This window comes from Chelmon rostratus, chromosome 7 (genome assembly GCF_017976325.1).
Source record: "Chelmon rostratus isolate fCheRos1 chromosome 7, fCheRos1.pri, whole genome shotgun sequence".
In the NCBI taxonomy this organism is placed as follows: domain Eukaryota; kingdom Metazoa; phylum Chordata; class Actinopteri; order Chaetodontiformes; family Chaetodontidae; genus Chelmon; species Chelmon rostratus.
In genome coordinates, this window is record NC_055664.1 from 23421255 (window position 1) to 23437947 (window position 16693).

General features: G+C 41.7%; 1 protein-coding gene across 1 annotated transcript in view; it reads left to right on the forward strand.

Moving 5' to 3' along the window:
• The first annotated feature begins 6441 nt into the window (after positions 1-6441).
• Positions 6442-16693, forward strand: part of gbe1b (glucan (1,4-alpha-), branching enzyme 1b) — a 74389-nt gene continuing 64137 nt past the window's right edge. Inside the window, exons 1-2 of the mRNA XM_041940368.1 lie at positions 6442-6607; positions 13923-14092. Of these exons, the coding sequence (XP_041796302.1) occupies positions 6510-6607; positions 13923-14092 (268 nt within the window). The 5' untranslated portion in view covers positions 6442-6509. The remainder of the gene's footprint in view (positions 6608-13922; positions 14093-16693) is intronic.

Genomic DNA, 16693 nt, shown 5'->3' on the forward strand with positions numbered 1-16693 from the left:
CTCAAGCAGTATTTTCACAGTATATATTCCCTTCGTCCCTTTTACTGTTTCGTAATCAAGCAGCGTATCACCCTGCATGTTTGAAGCACAGTAGGCCTGCGATTGACAAGGGAATGAAGCCAAGAGGTAAATTATATTCTCATAGTGTGCCATGCAAGCCAATAATGACCACAGCATGTACTGAATTAGTTATCAGGATATATATTTTCTTTAATACTGAGGGGCCAGTGTAATTATTTTTCTCTAACCTTATTTGACAATCGTCTCCTTGTTTCCGTGAGAGAAGCCTTGACTTCCACTCGCCGAGGTCCAGCTGAAATTTGGCCTCTTCGCCCTGTTTCTTTGACAGCATCCCCTGAGCCCCTGCTGCTTGATTTAAACCATTTGGCCTGTTGTATTGTGAGGTTAGGTGTTAACAATTCACTTCTTCTGAAGCGGCTGACTAGCCTGAAATTCATAAATTAGTTTTGCTGAAAACCCTGAGTGTGGCAATACAGGCTGTACGTACTTCCTCTTGTCCTCAACCTACATCAGCAAGTACAACATCAACCCTTGGAAACCACTTTGAATGACGTGTTTTATACTTTATTGCATTCACCGCCCATATCCACAATACTCTGGTGTATTATTCAGAAGGAGCACATGAGTCTTTGCATATGAGAGTGATGAGAGAGACATATCATCTGGATATCTCAGCTGCATAAAGAGATTCATGTACCTGGTGGGCGCAGCAGCACATGCTTTGTGTTCTGCCTCTCACATACACACTGATATCGCTGCTTCCGCCTTCTCTAATGTGTCTCATTAAAGATCCCTCGCCTCGTGTCAGTCTCTGGTCCTGTCTGAGATCCCAGCTCCTCCATCCTTGAAATTGAAGGCTGGAGTGAATCTTATCGCCTCTCATTAGCTCCATTCCCATTCTCTCTGGCTCCCTTTATTGCTCAGTGTTAACCTTCTCACTTGGTAGCATTCATGGAGAAGTGGTGTCCTTCTGTCAGGAGAATTATATCAGTTAGAGCAGCCATGTCCAAACTATTCCATAAAGGGCCGTGTGGCTGCAGGTTTTCGTTCCAACCAAGGAGGAGCACACCAGGCCAACCAATCAACATCAAGGGATCCCTTAGTTATCAGCTGAAAAGTGAGATCAGCTGATTAAATGAGTCCAGCCTGGTGCGCTCCTCCTTGGTTGGAACGAAAACCTTCAGCCACACGGCCCTTTATGGAATAGTTTGGACATGCCTGAGTTAGAGTATTTCAGCAGACTGATGCCTGACATTTGATCCCAGCAGAAGCAGTCTGTCTATCCTGTGTGGATCATATCACCATGCCACGTTCATTTTCTTTTAATTATCACACATTTCCATTTTGTGTCACTGACACCTGTTACAATGGGAGTGCGTGCGTACTTTCATTCATACAGCTCCATTTTAGAAAGATTAGCACCAAAGAAAACGCTTTGTGATGTGTGTGCAGTATTTTAGGTGCTCATGGACTGTAAACTGCAAAAACTGTCTGAACCTCATTGTCTGATGAGGGATTAGGTTTTCAGTTCTATAGACTCTGAAATCAGCAGCAATTTGAGCCACAGAAGACGTATACTAATTATGTTGTTGGATGGATGCAGTTCCAAAACCACTGCCTCATGCTCTTGTTTAGTGTCATTGATTTATTTTGTATTGATGCAAATAAATAAGCCTTTCTTTCTAATTCCCAAACAGAAGAGCTGACGGCTGGAGTTGGGCGACGGCTGTTGTTTTGAAAAGCGGCTCCTCTGAAAATGTCTTCCTTCCGTCGTCCGCTGCGACGCGGTGTCCACACACACTCGGTCACATGAAAACAGTCGTTCCCCAACCAAAAATACATCATCTTAATCTTAATGAAGTGCTGCACACACAGACTGTGCTGGCAAGTCTATGCAAATATGGATTAAAATGAGAGACAGAGGTGTCCACAATTCATTTACATTGACAGTGAATTGATCTCTCCTCTTTGCCATTTTACAGTGACATCCAGAAATATCATGTTTTTTGTTGTTTTTGCTACAACAAATTATTTATATTGACTTATATTTCCCGCTTTTTCGATTTTTTTTCTGCTATCTTTTAAGATATTGTTTAATTTCTGAAAAAAACATCCTCACAAATATGATGGTCTTACAGAATAACTGACTGTAGCAACGGTCTTTTATTTACTTGCCTATTGCCGTTTCCTTGTATGACCCTCAGACACGCTGCTCATGATTTAGCATTTCATTTCCACATCAAACTGTCAACTTCTCATTTGCGAAGACATTTTGAAAAGACGTTTTTCTTTACTTATATGTAAATAGCGCTGTTGTTTGTGAATGATGCATGAGTGGCATTTTTCAAAATGAATCAAACGCTTCTCTTGCTGACTTTTTTTTTAAACAAAAAACATCGAACAAAGGGGTGCAGAAAAGTTTTCAGCATCTTCTTAAACCTCTGTTGCATTGTTCCGCCTCAGAGTGTAAAATTGTGTTCTTAATCCTTTAAAAGATTCAGTTTTCTAACCTTTTAACCTTTCTATCTTTATATCTGCATCTCCCTTCTCCACATTTATACCGTTGCTTGGAATGTAGAGACACCACTATTAGGACAAGTTACTCCAACTCATTTGCAAAGCTTGCACCACTTTGTTTTTCAAAATTTTTAATTGTTTAATAAATGGCTGCAGCCTCTGTACTCTGTCTCTATCTATTCATATAACACTATTGCTTCTTATAAAAACATTTGGAGTTGCAGTTTTAATATTCACTGACTCCCCTGTTCAATCTTCTGTCTCCCAGTAGCTATAATCCTTCGCCTTTAGAGGTGTCATATGGAGGTTGAACACTGAGGAAAGTAATTCTCTCAGCTTGGATGCATTATAATGCTTTGATGAATAATTACAGGTATTGAAAGACTAATTGTATTTTTTCATTACACATGATATCAGTGTAGCATGCCGGCATACTCACGTCAATTTAGATGAATGAAAGCTTGTTTGTGTCAGCTTCTATTAAAATCACACCGGCAATCGAAACTGGCATTTCAGATGTGTTTTGCGTCTATCACAGTCTTTCCACTAACTATACTGACTAAAATAACATTCTGTGGTGGGACTTTCAGTTCGGTTCCACAGGGAGGGAAGGCTCAAAACTTTATCTGAGCATCTGAATTCCTCTGAATGAATAAATTACAGCCACCCAGGGTTGTAACCATGTTGTCTTGGGAAAAGGGAACAAGATTTTCTTGGGGTGAAATTCGGGTGAATGGGAGGGATAGAGGCTTGGCTTGCTCAGGAATCCTGTAATGCTATCACAGGTTGCCATTTTTTATATATATATATATATGTGTGTGCATAATTTATTCATGAAAAAGTCTAAATCTGCCACTTCCAGTTTGATTCTGAGTATATCAAAGGTGGAACAGTTACAAGCTTCCAAGCCTGCTAGCCAGGGTCCATCTCAAAGCATCTTCAGGTGGTAGACAAACTGACATAGGACCACAACAATAACCGCACAAGTTGAGCAGACCCACAGCAACACTGCTGCAAATCCTGACACAAGTGGGCTAGTCCATATGCAAAGTAGTGTTATTAGTGAACTCCTAATGTGATACAGGCTCATATATTCCTGTTGTGCACATCATATTCTTTGTGTTATTATGACTGCAGTTCATAAAGAGCACATGAAGATCAGATTGCCTGACCTCCTTTAAAGCTGACAAATGTCGCACCCTCATATAACCCACCCTTGCAGCAGTGTTTGTATTTTCAAGATTGGTGTAGGTTACGAAAGCTGCCATTAGCTTATAGTTGATTAGACTGTGCAGTCACTTAGTACTGAGGGATCTGTACCATAAGTGAAGTGTTATTCAGCCCTGCATTGTCTCTGTGCAACTTGATCCGTTTCATAAAATGAAAAGCTAAATTGTGTGGTGTGGTGTAACTGCATTGTCTCATATTTTTGGTGGGGTAATACTTTCGCCAAGAGTCTCCTCACAGTGAGTTGAACTTTTAGGGACAGACTGATAATCTACCAAACTGTGACTTCTGTCTGCTCCTCTCATCAAAGACAGGCCATCAGAAATAATGGTTCTGCCTGTGACCTCTGGTAGGAAAACAAATATCTCTTTTTCTACGGCAATTTTACATGTAGAACATTCATTACAGCTAAGACAATCGTTTAACGGAGTCAAACAGTTGCCCAGGTGATATGGATTGTAGTTTCTGCTCATTTTGGCATATTGCTCACAGATAAAATCAATCAACTACTTACTTCAGCTCATCAGGCTAAAAAAAAAAAAAAAATCTAATACTCTTGGCTGTGTTGTCATTGGGTTCTGTGTCTTTCTACGTGCCCCTGTAAATATTTGTTATTTAGCTGTGAATCACAGAGACAACATTTATTGGCATAACCTTCTGGAGTGGACAGTAACACACTTGTTTCATCTATTACCAACAGATGGCTCTTTAGAATGACACTCCCTTTGTGACCTTTAGCTGGGACAGTTTTATTTTGTGACAAGGACAACACTTTCAAGAGCCACACTATTTCTTCAGCCGGCATACATATTTATCAGCCCCTTCCGAGATGGAGTTAATGTGAATTATAGCAAGGTTATCCTTCTCGAGTCCATTAAGTTAGTTCTGCCAATGCTGTGGAATAGTTTGTGGTAAAAATCACTGAGGCAATGAGATCAAAACAGTGCGAGCGTTGAATCTGAGAAGGAGGCGTGGATGGAAATACAGGTGAGGAGGAGGCTGAATTAGAACAGGAAAAACACATACTTGAAGCATTAAAATGGATTAACAGATCAATTTACCGTCTTTACAGAGAACCCCCCCTCACACACACACACACACACACACACTAATGCTGTTGTGAGCCTGGGAGTTTGCCTCAGTGCTCGAGGCAGCTTCATCCAGTTATATGACAGCAGGACTTGACACTAAGTAAACCCTCTGTCCAAATTAAACTTTGCCCAGATCAATGAGATGCTGCTTCGTGAAGTCCGTCCGTGTTCATGCACTGCACCAAAGTACGTTTTATTGAATAAGCTACTTAAATCAATGCAGTTTGTTCTAAATAAGTTTTAGTTTCACCATTGTGCACGAAGCATTGCAAGAAATGACTGCATCCAGCATATGCATTCATTTGTATTCAAGTGTCCCATAAAAGGTGTTTAAATTTTACTGTAAGGCTTGTTTTGTACAAAGCAACACCTTTCATTTTCAACTGGCATTGAATAAAATGTCACTGATAAATGACTTTCACAGAAATAATGACAGCAAGTCATTATAATAACTCAACACAACAAGACTAAAGGTCTAAATCCCCAGTAGTGGCCCCGCGAGGCTGCACTGTTCATTATGTCTCACATTATGAAAAAACCAGGACGGAACAAACCACAAAATGAGGATTTCTTGTTTTTTTTAGAGCCTTAACAGTAGATGGGCTTAAAACGTCCTGAGGGAAGCCCAAGATAAACAGCCAAAGGGTCATTCAAATCAAAAAGATTCATCCCCTGAGGAGTACGAGGTTGCAGTCAGTTTAATTGTAATCTGCCCATTGGATGAGGAGCCTTGTGCACAAAGCTGACATTATGACTGGAGGGTGAAAGACTCACGAGGTGACCAAAATGAGAGGGGAGTGTCCTCTGTGGAGATGACCGCAGTCAGCCAGTTTCAAAAAGAAAAAAATAAACAGTTTAATGTAGTTTTTTAATGGAAATTATAGCCTGATGGTGCACCAGAGAAGGGTTGAGCATCCATCAAAACAGTTGCATGTATCATCCAGCACCATGAATATTTGCAACAAATTCACAAAACTGCAGCCAATAATTCTCGAGAGAGCGTAACGGGGCAAGACTGAGTATTACATGACACTGGCCGACACCTCAACACAACAGATCATGTGGTCAAAATAAAGAGGAAACATCCTTCAGGGACCATGAACGCCTGCAGCCAGCAGGTGCTGCTGTATCATACATGTTAGTTTGACCTGGCAGTGTTGCTAAAAGCAAGGTCAAGGGTCTCCAACACATAACGGATCAGCCTTTACGAGAGTGAATATTCACACAAAATACCATAATAATATGGTCATTTTTTAAGAGGCTGTGCTAACCAAGGAGGCAGACTTTAGCGATTGAATACCACACATATTACATCTGCAGTGATTTTGTTTTAGCAGGTGGAATTTCTTGACAGACGTGCAGCTGATTCACAGCCTACAAAGCTGCACATCTGCATACAAATCAGAGTCATCTTCCTCTGACGCGCCAGGTGCTTCCTCTGCTGTCATCTTAAAGTTACACTGCAGCCTATCACAGCAGCGCTACCTGACTCGCAGGAAACACCGCACGTTGCAATGGGACGGACTTGACAGAAAGACGCCGTACTATTTGTTGTCTCCGGACACTAAAAGCTGGCACACAGTGCATGCCTGTCCTCTGTTCCTGACGCTGTCAGCAGCAATCGGTGCTCGATTGCTTCCGTCTGGAGAAACCATGGCAGACTCAGAGGATAGTGTTACAATTCCCGAGTTCAGCTGCCTCCTCCAAATGGATCCCTACCTAAAAGCCTACGAGAAGGACTTCAAGAGGAGGTAAAACACGGCTCAAACGGCGGTTTTTGTGCGCAGCGTGTCGCCAAAATCAGTCCCCGGCGAACAGAAGCCAGGTGGAAGCTGGCGCTCGTGTCTTGAAATAACAAATACACAACTAACAGACTTAAAGCGATGTTTGCAACACAACAGAGAGTCACCTTGTGTGTGCAGGTTTGACATTTGGGTAGAGGGGAGGGCTGCGCAGGGCTGCGCTCCCCTCTCGCGCGACAGCTCGAGCCTTCTGGTCTCCCTCTTTCCCAGCCCGCTGAACGATACGCGTTTAAAAGATGTGCAAAATTAATGAGCCGCCACCAGCAACTCTTTCAACGTTAGGTGACGAGTAGCTGAAGAAAGCAAGACGTCTCTCAACTTCCTCTGACAGTTGAAGAGCACGCGTTTCAGGTGACGTCCACGTTGCGTCGCGAGGCGGTGCTTCGGGCTGGAGCTCGCGCCTGTTCCCCACGCGGCTGCATCCGGTGCGTCAGTGCGGGCCAGCATCACTATGAGCTTCATTTGACTGCCACTGACTTTTCATTTTCATTGTCTCGCTGTTATCGAAGCATCAGTTCTCCTGAAATGTGTTTTTAAATTGGATTAAAATCCAGCTTCCCGCTCACAGCACATTCCCCAGCTACAGTTTTTCTGTTTTTTTTTTTTTTTTTTGCATTGTGAAAAAGCTCTGCAATACAAATAACATCTCAGACATTAATTGACTTTACGCTGTACTCATATGCTGCACGGTTTTCCCCTTCAGCCTCGATTTGGCTTCCATACAAATTAATTATTGGGGTGCAAGTTTAAAGTAGCTGACTGCGTATGTGTGTGGTGCCAGTAAGTGTGCAGTATGTGTGTGTGTGTGGGCTGGTGCATTTATTAATCTGGGATTATGTCCACCACAAATTCCAATCACGTTGTTTCTGCAGTTGCCAAAGGTGGTTGATGGTATCACATAAAACATACAAGTAGATTCCAATATGCTGTGGTCAGACTAGAATATGTTTGCATGACATATGACTCTTAATTGAGTCATATATTTATGACAGAAATGCACAAACCAGGATAGAAAATTCTGATGAATAAAATAAGAGCCTTGCTCATTAGAAGATGTCTTGACATCTATCTCTGAGATTTATGTCATTGTCATTTAGAGGCACACAGTCCAAATGAACCAGAATCTGCTGTATACAGATTTATGTACTTTGTTTTTGGATTTGCGCTTTACATTTTTTGCCAAGCTGTCCAAGATCCTTGTAGCATTGTTGTGATTGTGAGAGTGTAGACCGAGGTGTTCACATGCCAGGATAACGCGAGGAGAGAGAAAACTTAATGAAAGTTTAATGATCTGAGCGTCAAGTCCATACACGTCAGTTTTGCTGATTAGTGAATATTTGCGTGAGCATGTGCTTGTTGTGAACACTGAAACAAACATGTTTTAAATACAAATGTTCTTAAATGCGTGCAGTACCTGACAGAGACCAGAGGAGGCCCCGTCCTTCAGTGATACATGCTCTGACCTTGTGTCTGAACTAATCTCCAAAAGTAAATAGACACTCTCTGTAAGTCAATAGACTGCACTCTCATGTTTATTTATTTTTTTACTTCTTTTTATGGTCATTTATTTTTGGATCTTGTGCTTTTTAACTGCTGTGACTTCAGATTTTTAACCTGATAAACAGACTGGACTAAAATGAAGGGGTGTACTTAAAAATATATATATCGCATAATGACTTGAGTACTATCACTTAAGTACTAAAAATGCAACGCTGACTGCATAGAAAAAAATATTTCTTTCTTGAAAAGGTCCTTTCAAGGCTCATTTATGGATGGAAGGGCATTTGGCTGACAAAATGGCAGCAAAATTCTTTAGTGCAATTCCCCACCTCATCTCAAATTAGCCTTACCCGCTGGATTTCTGTTTAAAAGAGATGAGTGGAATGTTTTTTACTCACAAGCACACAGATAATGATCTACAGCTCGGATTGCTACGGTGTCTGCTTACCATTGGGTCAAATCCGAAACGAGGCCTTAAAGGCTCTGCTTAGAGACTGTAAAGTTTAATCCATTGTCATTACTGTGTCAGATCATGTCTCTAATGTGGCAGGCAAGGGACCACCTGCTTTGTGTTTGAAGCATGTGAACAGGGCTCTAGCCTTGCAGAGAGATGAGCGTGTCGGTTCCATCTCAGACACAGCTTGGGATTGTTAGGCTTCAACAAGCCCTACACGAGTCTCAAACACCTGTCTCGCTGATGAAAGTTACACATAAATTATTTTACATATAGCACCGCTGCTGTTTGAAGGTTGATTCTGGACGAGCCCCTGGTGTTCTAAGGCCCAGAGTCCAAACACCGCATCAGGAACGCAGGCATAGAAATCAAGAGCTTTCTCAGGCTGCGTTGTCATGCAGAGTCCGCTGAGGGCTCGCTGCGCTGCACAGTGCTAAGAATTCAGATGGCTTATCAGAAAGAGACCTCTGACCACACTGACTGATTCTTTAGATTTCACCACGGTGTCATGGCTCAAGGCTGCTCAGGTTTGTTGAACTTTGGTTCACACCAGATACAGCCTCTATGCACGACAGTTAAAAGGATTCCAGCGGATTTTGCAAGCCTCCTGTCCTAATTAGTTATTCCGTGGTTGCAGGCAGCTCTTATTTTATTTTATCCGGATGCTAGTTTCAGATTGATTGTGAAAACAACCGTTGATGCTGCATGCAGGTTACAGCCCCAGTGAGCAGTGCTCTGTTGACATGCTTCATTATTTACCCTTCCTGTTGCACAAGTCTGCAGGAAGTGCTGCTAGGATTTTGCAGCTCGTGGCACCATGAATCTCCTAAATTGGAGCAAATGAAAGTAGGGAGCACTGGGACTGCTACTTATTATGGCAAAGAGTTTTTGCAGAGATTTGAGTATGTCATCACAACTCATTTCAAAGTGAAAATACAGCAATAAGTCTGAGTCTTAAGCTTGTGATGGTGATGCAATATATTTAAAGCAAAACTGATTATTGACTTTGAAGTGATGGCTACCGATGCATGTGCTCTGACTGAAAAGCAACCAGCTGAAATACTGGAATTAAAGATAAGTTACACTTCCTTGGCCAGTAGGAATTATTAGAATGACTGGATCATTATCTGTTGTATTATAATAAGTGAATGTTTTATCTACCATCTTTAAATGTAGCTCTATTTTCCCATCACCTTGCTTGAGGGTCAACAAAGGTAGGAGGTTAGCAGGGAATTTAAGCTTTCATCAATCAACCTATGCTAATATTCAGGTCCCTCATTAGGCTCATTAATGCACTTAGTGAAAGGAGTACGTTAATGGCATTATTTTAGAGTCACCTTGCCACCGGGAGGTATGGAAGTTCTATAGGCAAGCTGAGCTCAGGAGGAGGAAAGCTTTTTATGCTTCTGCAGGCAGTTGTAGACTGTCCTGCCACAAATGTGCTTCAGCTGTCACCATCACTCACACACAAAGCAACAGACCTGAACACTCGCTCTAAATTTAGATGCCCGATTGTCTAACAGTGAGTGTATGAAGAGGTGGCAGAGTTCAGCTGCTCTGTGGGGGGGGTTTTAACAGGTGGATTATGATCAGAATATCTATACAGATATAGTTTATGTGGAGTGCAGGAATTCTTAGGGTTTGTTTTGTTATGCCAGTTTCATATACAGTTATCAAGTAAAGGCTCTTAAACCAGCCCAAGTTCTCTCACAAGACTCACCAGAAAAGCTCAATGAATAATGTAAATGAGACAAAACCTCTGGAAGACAATTCAACGAGACATCGTCCACATGTTGTGGTTGAAGCAGTGCTGCTGGTCCTCCATCCCAGGAGCCACACATGGGAAGAACTAGCCTATCCAACTTTTCCTCTCGGGCTTTTTATCTCCAGATCATCCAGCCTGGACATCACGCCGCTCTGCTTCTTTGTCCTCCACAGTTCTGTGTCCTGTGGGGTTTAGTTGACCCCCTCTGTGGTCCCTGGTGGGGGGGGCATCTTCTCCTCCTGTCTCTGCAAGAGGATCGATCTCCTGCTGCTCCTCACAGTGCTTCAGCGCTGAAGTCAAGTTTCTCTTATTCAGGAGAGGGACCCCAGCTGGTCTGTTGTCTTGAGCCCCCTGTAAGCCCCAGCTGTCCCATCGATGAGATCTTTACCGACACACCTTCTCCAGCACCTCCTGAACTTTGGCTTTGATTTTCAGGAGAGCATTAACTTTCTTTCTTGCCTTCTGAGCCTTGGTCTTCTCTTTTAGGACTGTTTTCTCCACAGGTCACACTGTCAGTGTCTTCTTGGTCTGTGCCTCAGCTTGTGACTTTAGGACAAAGAGAAAAAAACAACAATTCCAACTTCTAAGGAATATTTGGTTGACTTAAACTAGAAAATAGAAATTTGTCCAACTAGGAAGGACTCAGTGATTGGACTGGTTCTTGATGTCTGTCACTTATGTTGCTGGCTGCAGTAATATCTGTACGAGTAATATCTCTGTTGTGTCATGCGTCATATTTTCTCCAGTAGCTTTGGAGATAAAGAACAGTTACCCAAACCAAGAGATAAGAGAGCTGGGGCTGTAATCTGTGCCTCACATCTATAATCTCCTGCTGCTCTATTACCACCGAATAGGGGACAGGACAAAACTCTTTTGTAATTTCTGGCTGCAGGGATTAGTAGTGTCTTTTGCCGTGCACTACCTGACAATGAGCAGCGGCATTTCTTACTGCTTTGTTCTACTGAGAAGTGGTCATCAGTCTATCTTCTCTTATAAACATCAGGCATGTATTGGCCTTATAACTGGTCTTGCCTTTAAGCATAAGATGGTAGCACATTCAAACTGAGATCAATTATTTTCCTGCTGCAAAAGATGCTTATATTTTAATCTTTTTTTGTTATTTTTATTTGTTTGGCTCATGTAAACATATATATCTATGGGCTGTAATTTTAGCTTTAATTGGGAATTACTAGATTGAATACATGAGCTGGCAAAATTGTGCTCATAGCTCCTAACATGCCTGTTAAGAAATGTGATGGCTTTAAGTGAAGACGGGAAGACAACAGTTATGAACTGAGCTCCAGATCTGCTATTCTGTCATTGACTTGGCTTTATTAGAAATTCAGGGCCAGTGTTGGAGAAAGAAGGCTTGCCATATGTGATGGAACGGTCACACTCGGAGGCTCCGCTCTCTGCAGCCTGATGAGAGAGTGTCTTACGGCCTGCTGCTTATGGATACCATGTGCAGTCTTCTGCTAGATATTGTATTAAACTGTAGAATTTGTAAGAAGACAGAAAGGGGGGCATGGTATAGAGATGTGGCGCCATGTGCCAGGATGAAGAAGAGGAAGAGTGACAACTTCATCAAAATAAAATTTGTTGATAACGGCACAGAGGACAGCAAGGGTGCTCGCAGACAGTTTCCGTCTGAGTATAAATAATAGGAAAATAAATCAAAGTGATTCCGCCTATAGCTTCAACTCTGTTAATGATGTCCTGAAATGAATTGTGGGACAATTCATTTGTGATGTGTGGTCTGATCTCGCCTCCTTGCTGCAATCTCAAGTGGAAACAGACACAAGGGATGTGCCGTGAATACTGCATCAATACAGGATTTTGGCTTCCTATTCCCACTGGTCCAACCTTCTGGAACTCATTTGTTATAATCATAGGCATGACTTTCATGCCTATTAATACTGTGGCAGTGGAGCTCTGCCCTTATGCGAGTCCTCCCTTTGTCCTTCCTTTCAGCATATTCTTGAAATGGTGACAAAGTGGCAAAGGAGGCATGTGGCAGCATTGGTTGGACTTTAAAGGTTTACATTTGGCAAGCACTGTCTGTATCCACTATGCTCAACACAGGGAGCAGCTGCTGAGAAATCGAGCTGTTACTTCAGCCCATCATGACTAGCCCCAGGGCATTCACAGGCCAGTCTGAGCTTGGCTTCAGGGCTATAGGGGAGAGTGCACTTAACTCAGCTGGCTGAAAGAGGCTTTCTGTACCAGGGGGAATCTGATATGGACACCAGCTGGCTGCAGGAACTTAAGTGAGATAAATTGCAAAGTAGTTAGTCTATCCTTCCCAGTTGAAGGTAACAGACAGAGGTTTATCTCTCCGGATATGCCTGTAGTCACACATTCTTGAGGGAATGAGGCAGGTTTGCATCTGGAGGTAGGACCTCAAAGATAACGTTAGCGTGGAAACACTGAGACGCGGCACTGTGCGCTGCTACAGTGCACCGCGCGTGCAGGAGTTCATCTATTTATTCTAAGGCACAATTTGTCATTTTACAGTGATTGTTAGTCGGCACACACTTTAAGTGCTTAATTTCTTGGAAGATTCTGAAGCATTACAATTAAAGTGTTTAATTATGCTTGCGTGAGCAGAATGTACTGAGTTTTGAGTCCTAGAATCTTTAAGAAAAATGGGCAAGCTGCTAAATTTAAGACTGTTTGACAGAGGAATCAGTGGAAGTCATTAATCACTTTGTGAAATATGTTTTTGTTTGTGTTGGAATGACTCTCCGGTGTGACCAGTGGTTTTGAAAATTGCTTCCACTAGTAACTGTCCTGTTATGAGTCGCTGTTAATGGGTGAAAAGTGAAAACACTGACAGGGTACAATAGAGCGGCTGCTTCTTCTGGTAATGGTAGCATCAGTGGTAATTACTGATTGGTATCTTCCTTGTCGGTAACTTTTATTTGATGATATGTTGTGTGTTTACATGTCATTGTCTTGTGCTGCCTTTGTGAGTACTTACCAGAACAAAAAAAGACAATTCCATTATAATTTCCACTGCTTTATCCTCTCCTGTGGAGAGTTGTAGATGTTCTTTGGAAAGGAAGATGTGGTGTGCCATTATTTTATATGTAACCGATTGCATGAAATGAATATTTCCCTTTAATAATTAACCTTAACATCAGTTTTTTTGTCAGGAACTCAAATCAAATCCTTGACTCCTTTTATTTCCAGTGACAGTCAGCAGTCATACAGAGAGAAAGCTGGAGAAATCCTCACACAGTTATCTCAGTTGCTAGTTTTATTTTTCTCTCCACCTAACACGTTAACCCCCTGACCTGAATTTTCTCTGGGAGCATTCTGGGAATTGGAGGAAAATGCCAGCTGAGTAGAAGCAGAGGAGACAGCTTGATGCAATGGGAGATCGCAAATAAAAAAATCAATCACTTCAGTGCAAAATAATGGAAATCTCTTCGACATCGCTGAGTGATGATGTTTAACATGTATGTATCCAACGGATTGTGTATCCAGTGGTGGATTTTCCATTGAATTCATACAGTTTTGTTTGTGTTCCCTGTGGTTTGAAGGTATGAGCTGCTACAGAAGCAGCTTCTCCAGCTGGAGGAGGCAGAGGGAGGCTTCGACCAGTTCACACGCAGCTACAATACCTTCGGTGTGCAGCGACAGCCTGACAACAGCCTGGTTTTTAAGGAGTGGGCTCCAGCTGCAGAAGCCCTCTTCCTCACCGGCGACTTCAGTGAGTAGCCTGAGGAGAAATGTCAGCTCCCGAACAACATGTCAGCAGTGTAATGTCCAGATCCTCTCCCCAAAGCTTCCACTGAATTTTACTGCTGCTCATTTACTATGGACACATGCATGATCTGTGTTTTAACGTGTTACAGTTCCTACAGAATTGACTAAAAAGCAGGTAGTTGGTACGTTAACCTCATAGTTGTTGTTTTTTTGCTATTAATTATTTTTGACAAAGTAGTGAGTCTTTTGTGTTAAGAAATCCTCCTTTTTTTTGGAATGGTATGCAGCAAGCACAGAGATGAAAGTAGGCCCCATTCCAGTTGTATGAGTAACAATCAATTTGCAATAATAAATCAGATTACTAAAAAGAAAGTGGCGCTTTAGTGTGGAGTTCCACACACTACTGGGACCAGGAAAAGGAAAAGGAGATTTCAGTGCAAATAGAAAGGTTGCATATCTTCATGGTGCATTAAATAAGAAATGTGACATTTCTGCACTCTTGAACACAAAAAGCAAAAAAAAAAGAAAAAGCGGACAACTGCGGTACAAGGGTATCAGCCCTTTTGATCAACCAACCTGGGAGTAGGAAATGTGGAAAATATTGATTACACAGGATAAACTTGCATACTGAAGGGGGTTCTTTTGAATGTGGGAGTGTTTGTTAATATTTTAGTAGCTGGTTATTTCATCATTGCCTGCAAAGTTGTCGAGTGAGTGCAACCTCTGTGTTTGCACTGAAATCTCCATTCCCTCCAGACCCAACTTTGAAAGTAATTTCAGGTTAATAGTCTTTTGAGTGTTATTTTCCGTTAATGTGGGCTGTGAAAATGCAGCAAATTTATTTATTTTTATCATCATTAACAAGATTAAATGAGACTTGCTTTCATCTATCAAACAGATATGCGAGGTAATACAAGCTCTCTGTGTCATTTTCTTTATTTTTTAGTGTCTTTTTTCTTCCCTTTATCAAATATATTAATGCACTGAGTTCTATTACACATGCCAGTAGTAATATATTACTCTCCGCGGACAAATAAGAAATACAAAACATGTAATAGTAGAGAAACAAGAAGGATGGTGGAAGAATTCAGACCTGTGCACATAACTCAAATACAATTTGCCAAGCACAGAACAAACACATGTCTTTGTGCCACAGCCACACTGGACCGACACCCTGCAGGTAGTGATAAAGGAAAGCAAAATGCTAATAGTAATACCCTCAGATTGACACAGTGTGCCAAATCAGAGATTTGTCAATTTGTTTATTGTCCCTCCACGTTTTTTGTGCTGGTTAGGTCTGTTGCTGCCATTCCCTCTTTCCGTATTTCTCCTGTTCCTTTTTTAATTATCTTCCCAGGACCTTGGGCCGCAGCTCAATCCCAACATTCAATTCTGTGAGAGATTACATTTTGACACGGCTCAGTCATATTATTTGATTTCAATTTCATAGTAAGTGTGGAAACAGCCCAGCAGCCCTAGTCATGAATATGGTGCAGGTTGGATGCATAGTGCACAGATTTTTGCCTTTTTGTTTGCTTGTTTGTTTTCAGAGGAATTTAAGCAAAGGGAGATAAATGCATTGTGAAAAAATATGACTTGGTCTGCTTGTGCAAAGGGCTGGTGTCGTGCCCGGTCACTTCTGGAGCATCTCCTGTGATTCATTTTCCATCCTGCCGTTGTTTTTGCTCATGAATAGCAAGCAGATATGGATTACTGAATAAAAACAACGTCCTAAATTGGCATGCCAAGGTGGCTGCTTTATAATAAATGTTTTGTGTCCTAATATATTCCTGTCAGTCAGTGACAATTGGTAATGTGGTATCAGCAGGTTATGAATGTAATGCCTCTCTGGTGTTCTCCTCAGAGATATAATTCACTAAGCAGTGAAGTGGTATTTTATCAGTTTTTCTTTTAAATTATTGAGCCTGCTGCTTTACTCACTGCTGCAAAAGTCACAGGGTGCAGGAGATCAGTGCAGAGTACAAAAACAACAAGAAAGAATTCGGCAAGAGGTTTTAAATGAGAGAGGGAGAGTTGGAGAAATTGTTTCGAGGACGGAGTGAAGATTTCAGAAAAAGACAGCGGCCCTGTGACCACAGGGGAATATTAGAATTGAGCGAAAGCCACAGTGGTGGCTATCAGCTCAAGCTGTTGTTAGGTAAAGTGGCAACACCCTGCTGTAATAATGAAGAATGCATCTGTTAATTGTTTTATTTCCAATGAAAACTAATTAAGGCCACTGTGTTTGGCTTTTAAAATTTCTGACTGGAGCGATTCCTAGTGGCAAAATCAAAAAAGACACTAAAAGCAACACACAGAGCTGCACAATACTTTACAAGAAGCTATAACGACATGAAAAACACACATTGACAGGCTTTAAATAGAAATAATATGCAAGCAATACAGCACAGTTATAGTAGTAATATGAGCATTGTTTTGGTGAGAATAGCACATTAAACCTGTGTCAGGCTTGAAACAAGAGGTTATTGTTTATAATGGTGCTTTTCAACCTGGGGGTCAAGACTTGGGCCAAAAGATGGATCTGAGGAGTCGCAAGGTGATAAAAGCGATAGAAACATTGTGCTACAGAAACTATTTATTTTTT